This window comes from Triticum aestivum, chromosome 7A (genome assembly GCF_018294505.1).
Source record: "Triticum aestivum cultivar Chinese Spring chromosome 7A, IWGSC CS RefSeq v2.1, whole genome shotgun sequence".
NCBI classification, from domain to species: domain Eukaryota; kingdom Viridiplantae; phylum Streptophyta; class Magnoliopsida; order Poales; family Poaceae; genus Triticum; species Triticum aestivum.
This window is the reverse complement of record NC_057812.1, coordinates 67,797,625-67,803,722: the sequence shown is the minus strand read 5'-3', so window position 1 is coordinate 67,803,722 and position 6,098 is coordinate 67,797,625. Positions and strand designations below refer to the sequence as shown.

The 6,098-nt window shown below is 43.2% G+C and overlaps 1 protein-coding gene across 1 annotated transcript; it reads right to left on the bottom strand.

Annotated features, from left to right (window-relative positions):
* Positions 1-2,775: 2,775 nt before the first annotated feature.
* Positions 2,776-4,181, bottom strand: LOC123147324 (uncharacterized). The gene is made up of 2 exons (XM_044566552.1): positions 3,865-4,181; positions 2,776-2,953 (listed from the first exon to the last, which is right to left on the bottom strand). The coding sequence occupies exons 1-2, from the start codon at positions 4,120-4,122 to the stop codon at positions 2,897-2,899; spliced, it is 315 nt and encodes a 104-aa protein (XP_044422487.1). The 5' UTR covers positions 4,123-4,181; the 3' UTR covers positions 2,776-2,896.
* Positions 4,182-6,098: the final 1,917 nt, after the last annotated feature.

Here is a 6,098-nt window from a genome sequence, read left to right as displayed (position 1 = left end):
GATCATAAAACAGAGGGCTGGCCATCTGATATTGCGAGCCTATGAATCCGATCTATCATCTCATTCAGAAGGGTTTTGTTGCAGTCACTACTAGGAAAAAGCCTAGCAGTAGCGCGGGTTTTTGGCCTATCAGTAGCGTGCGAAGCCGCGCTACTGATAGGGCGCTACAGCTAAAGGTAGCAGTGCGCCGACTTACACGCGCTACTACTATACGTACTTAGTAGTAGCGCGTTTTGTAGAAAGCACTACTGGTAAGTACTAGCAGCGCGCCTTTGTGCCCGCGCTACTACTACTATTGCATATTCTATTTTCTCTTTTTTATGTCATATTCATACATCATTATACAAGTTTTCATACAGTAGCAATTTAGAGATTGTTTTTACATCATAATCATCATCATGATCATCATATCATTACAACTTATCATCATAATACATCACTATCATATAACAACTTCTCATGATCATCATTGTCATATAACAACTTCTCATTGTCATATAACAACTCCTCATGATCATCATCATCAACTCTAGCTAACACATTGTAGCACATAATATCATATTGTACCTAGGACCTACTTCTCTTAGATAAAATAGCATAAAACAAGATAGGCCCCGACTCTCCATTATGGAGAATGGAGATTATCCTGTCTTCAATTCTTGCACTTCGCAAAATGTTGCTTCCAAGTAGCTCCCTATGAGTGACCATACATTTTTTCCAATCTTTGATTGTCATGTGTTCATCGGTTTTAAAAATCTGGTATGAACAACTGTGATGCGTAGGACGATGACCTGGCCGTAAGTTCATAACATCAAGGCGACCTTTCGGAAACATCAGATGAGGCATGGTTCATAACATCAAGGAGGAGGGAGGGAAGGAGGGAGGAGTGACTACCTCAGTGGAGGAGGAACAGCGGCGGCGGGCGATGACGACGGTCATCGGGGAACGGTGGCAGCGGCGGATGACGGGGGTGCGGGGGAGAGTGAGTGAGAGGGAGAGTAAGGGGGTCGTCGGCCGCGCGGGGACGATAAGGTAGTGATAGTAGCAGCTCGTGTTGCAGAAAAGCACTACTACTACGAAGCATAGCAGTAGCGCTGGATAGGGATACGCGCTGCTGCTAAGTGGGGCTAGCCATATGCGCCCAGTTCAAACTTAGCAGCAGCGCATTTTGCTAAAACACGCTACTACTAACAAGATAGCAGTAGTGCCTCTTACTGGCACGCGCTACTACTAAGTAGCAGTAGCGCCTCATTTTATCCAGCGCTACTGCTAAGATTCTGTGTATAAGGTTTTCCCTAGTAGTGAGTCCTCCTAATCCTGATCTGACATCAGTGCCAGGGGAAGTTTTCCCGAGATCCGATCTGACATAGATCTGGGGTGTTCCTGCGATGTCAGGTCGGTTGTCGAGCACCCAAGCTATGTCGTCGGATCTGAGATTGTGACCAGGTATGATGTAAGGTTTTCTTACTCGTCCTGAGCCTTATCTTACCTCGGCGTTCGCACGGGCATGTCTTTTGTCCCTCGATCTGGTCTGACACCCAACTCGAGAAGGCCAGCTCCCCGCGAGAATCCGTGGTATACTCCAAGTTACCAAATCCCATGACCTAGCCCGGAGCAAGGTTATCAAACTGGCCTAGATGGCCGGTCGAGTCAGTGGAGAGCATGCTGCCACCGAAAACAAAGATCAGGCCTGGCATAAAGGTCATGCCAGAACCCATCTGCTCACCCATGTTGATCGCCATTGATTCGCGGCGGCTACATTGCGAGACCTGCATGGGCCACCAATGATGGAGTCGATTCTGCGAATCTCAATAGGGGTCCCAAGGTAGTACCCTAGATGCAATGATAAAATTGGATGGTTGTTTTACCCAGGTTCGGGATCTCTCGAAGAGATAATACACTATCTCCTGCTTTTTTATTGTATTAATTTATGACGGAGTAGAGAGTACAGGTTTGTCCACCACGAGATTGTTGATGTCGTCTACGAGCCCTACCCCCAAGTTTGTATAGTTACCATGGGGTCTAGGGTTATAGATAAGTCGACTATGTATGTGGTAGATCGTGGTGTAGACGACATCTAAGTCTTTTGAGTATGCACCAAGTCTTCGAGAATAGTCCGTCTATACGCCATGGGCCTTTTGGAATGGCCGTTAATGAACTGAAACGGAGGTCCTCGGCCCGGCCCACCTGCCCGAGAGATGACATGGTGAGTACCCACTAGTCCAGGACACCATAACCTGAACCTGCTACAGTTTCTTAACGCAGGCCAGCCTGACTGGGACGATGAGAAGCCTCTTTTGTTTACTGTTCGCGACGATGACCTGGAACTTCTAGATGACGCATAACAAGATGATTATTGAGTGTGTCTTCTTACGAGGGGCAACCGACTCTATATTCAAATTGCCTTTTCGCAACACTGACACTCACTTAATGGGCAGTAGGTCTTGAACCGGCTTGGCAGCATGATGGACTCGATGACTATAGCATCATGTCGCCTTGCCTCGCCATTGATCAATAGGCCACTTGGTGGCTTCTTTTTACCTTTTCATTATGGCATTGATCAATAGGCCACTTGCCCCAACAGACTTATTTTTTAATTTTCTTGCTATTGAACTGGTTGTATGGATTTGGTGGTTGTTTTATGTATAAAAATAGTCTATCAGAATACGAATTAATAGCCCTACGCTGAAGCCAATTCAAAGTAATAGTAAAAATCATTATAGTACAAATGTATACAGTTTTCTTTCAATAATGAGTGATAATCTTCACGTTCCTAAAAAAATTCATAGTAATGGTCATACAGAAAGAGCCTCATGATTCTAAAAAAGAATCTGATTAATAGCTAAAATACAGTACAATCTTCAACAATTCAGAATTCAGCATAATAAGTACAATATCATTTTCCATGTGACATCCTCTTTTCTTGGCAGACCTTCCTCTCTGATTCTTGGTCCTGCACACAACAAAAACTGAATCATTTCAGGCAAGAAGACATATTCAGCTACAGGTCGAGAAAAAATGATTTAATAGCTGAAAACTTCATAAAATTCTAAAACTGCAAAAGCACATTTGCCGAAGGTGGTCCCTTTCCGGTAACAAATGGAATCAGACATGAAACAATTTCCAAGATGAAACAACTGCATAATATAATATCCGTATTACCCAAGGGTTGTATATACATCTAAGCATACCAAGAACCAGTAGCATATCATGAATCCATAAGCCAAAACCAATACTGTATGTAAGACAGATAACAATCGACAAAGAATAAAAGCACAGTAGTGGCCATGAAAATTCAGAATTGGGCTATATAAAACTACATGTGTCATCACAAATACTGTCTGTGCAGTTGTCTTCAGAATTCATATCTTATATAATTTGATGAGTAGGCATCTTGCGTAAAAACAAAAACAAGAGGCTGTCACTGCATAGCCAAGTCGTCAGTATAAGCCTTCAAAAAGAAGAACCAAAATAAATAAATTAATCGGTGATATGCATGCTCAAGGTAAAGGGGGCACCGGGAAGATCTTAAACAGTACATTTCAAACAACACCCTTTCCCTACAGTACACCTCCATTAAGCATATTAAGATGACACCGATTTGTATCTGCAATAGCACACAAGTGCAACCTTGTGGCATTATGAAGTCTTGCGTTGGGAATTTGCAGGGTAAGAAACAGTGTTTGCTGTAGAATACAGTGATGCTCATTTTTTATTTGCTGTAGGAATTCTGCAGTATGACAACTTGCAATCAGCCATAGTATTTGATCCCGCCGGAGATCTCTCATTATCTACTTGCAATTAGCAATCGCTGCTCTATAGTACAGATTGGAAAATGAATGTTCAGTAACCGTATGTACGTACCTTCGTCCCAGTCAAGGCCGAGCGAGGAGAGGTCGCCGAGGATGGCCTCCTCGGAATTCTTGGTTGACCGCTCGAGGTCGGTGTCCTCGACGCAGAGGTGTCCATTCCGCAAGTTAGCGTCGCCTCATCCAGGTCTTCGGCGGCAGCGGCGGCGGCGAGGAAGGATTGAGTGGGGATCGGGCGGTGGGGGCAGGTCAGCTGATGCAACGTCAGGGTACGTCGGTGGCCACCAGGACAAGAGAGCAGCGCCGCCCACATGGTAGCCGCGGCGGCTCCGCACGGGGAGGGTATTGCAGACGCGCTGGTGGGTTAGGGTTGACGACACGATGGGTTGACCGATCAAGACGGAACGGCAGTCCAAAAGAAAAAACGGAACGGACAAAGACAATAATACCCTTGACTAATTTAACTTAATAATTTTTATTACGTGTTTAAATCGACGGTCACAAAAAATCAGAGATGGAGTTACATGAAATTACAAGTCGTAACTCGCCAATCACCATAAAAGAGCTCATGTATAATACTGGTGTATTTAGTAAAAAAGTGGCTTGAATTTTCAACATAGTTCTTTGTTTGATCTATATGATGTACTCTCAGAGACGATCCATTATTCTGGGTTGATAATGCCTTAAGAATGTGGCATTTTCTTCCGAGCATGCTCCATTTTTTGTGCGTTCACAGCCTGTTTACTAAAATGGATTGATTGGTTTACTAAAATCTTGTGCACTCTGTTTTGGCCATTCAGATGGACTAAATAGTATATATATGTAACTTAAATTTTATCGCTGCAATTCCGAGCGCAGCGAAGCTTGCATATCCACGTATACTTGATTGAAAGATGAAATATACGGAAAAGTTATTTTATGTTCTTCGGTTAACAAATTGTGTTATAGACATTTTTAAATAAAAACTCAAAATCTGTCACTATATTCTGTTTTGACTGACTTCTATAAAGAGAAGATGTACGTGGGCAACTCCCAGGAGAATATGATCTGAGAACAAGATAAAAGCGACTATTTATTGATCTGCATTTTCATATAAGCGACTACTTATTGTTTTCCTATGCTTTTAAGGGGATGTCGTTTTGCTGCCACTGTGCAATGTGGTCCTTCACCCTATTGACCAATTAAACATTTTGTAAGTAGATTTCAGCGAACACATTGAAATGAGGAAAGATGTCACTGCAATCTCCAATGTGCTTCCGGCGCAACAAAGTGCGCAAATCCTTTAGTCTAACTCTAACTTGTTTACTCACTTTGATTTTTTCAATATTTGTATCTGGTTTAAACCGAGTGAAGTGCAATGTAGGTCCTCTCAAACTATTTCAGGGATGTTACGTAGGTTCTCAAACTATGAAAATCGTCATCCAGGTCCTCGAAGTGCAGTAAGTGTGTCATTCAGGTTCAAAATCTACCTAACCCCATTTGACTGGCCAGCTGTCGCCATTGACCATGACAAATTTTGTTTTGATTGGGATTTTTTTTTCGATTTTACTGTTCACGGTGCACTGTTCATCGCGTACGTGTCGCGGTCAGCGGCGCCAGCTGGCCAGTCAGATGGGGTTAGGCAGATTTTGGACCTAAATGACACACTTACCGCACTTCGAGGACCTGGATGACGTTTTCGTAGTTCAAGGACCTACATGACATCCCTGAAATTGTTCGAGGACCTACAATGCACTTCACTCTTATAAACCCATAGTGATGTACATTGTGAGTGTTTGTGAAAGGTACAAATTTTAACCAAATCTATGAAGTGTATATGTACTTTGTTACAAATATGAACTCTTGGTGATGCTGGAAATGTTTGGGAAGGCTACAAATAGACCTTGTTGATATCATGGGGCTATCTTGATCTTTTTTACATTGTTATATTGAGCAATACTGATTTCAGCACTACTAGCAAAAGAACCCGTGTGTTGCAATGGGATTGAAAACATAAGACACGCTCTTAACTCAATAACCATCACTCAAGACCACAATAGGTCCATCTCCTTTATTTTTGCGAGGCATCATATTTGTGTTGCCGCTTATCCTCCTTCTCACCCTCGCCGGCGATGGCCTCGGTATTCACACAAAACAACAAAAAACGTGTGTTGAATATGGCTAATCCTAAAGCGTCTCTCTCTCCCTCTCTCCTCCCTCCCCCACCCCTCTCTCTCTCTCTCTCTCTCTCTCGCTCGCCTTCTCTCACTCTCGCGATGAGAAATCTGTTGTTTTCCTCTGTGACATTTT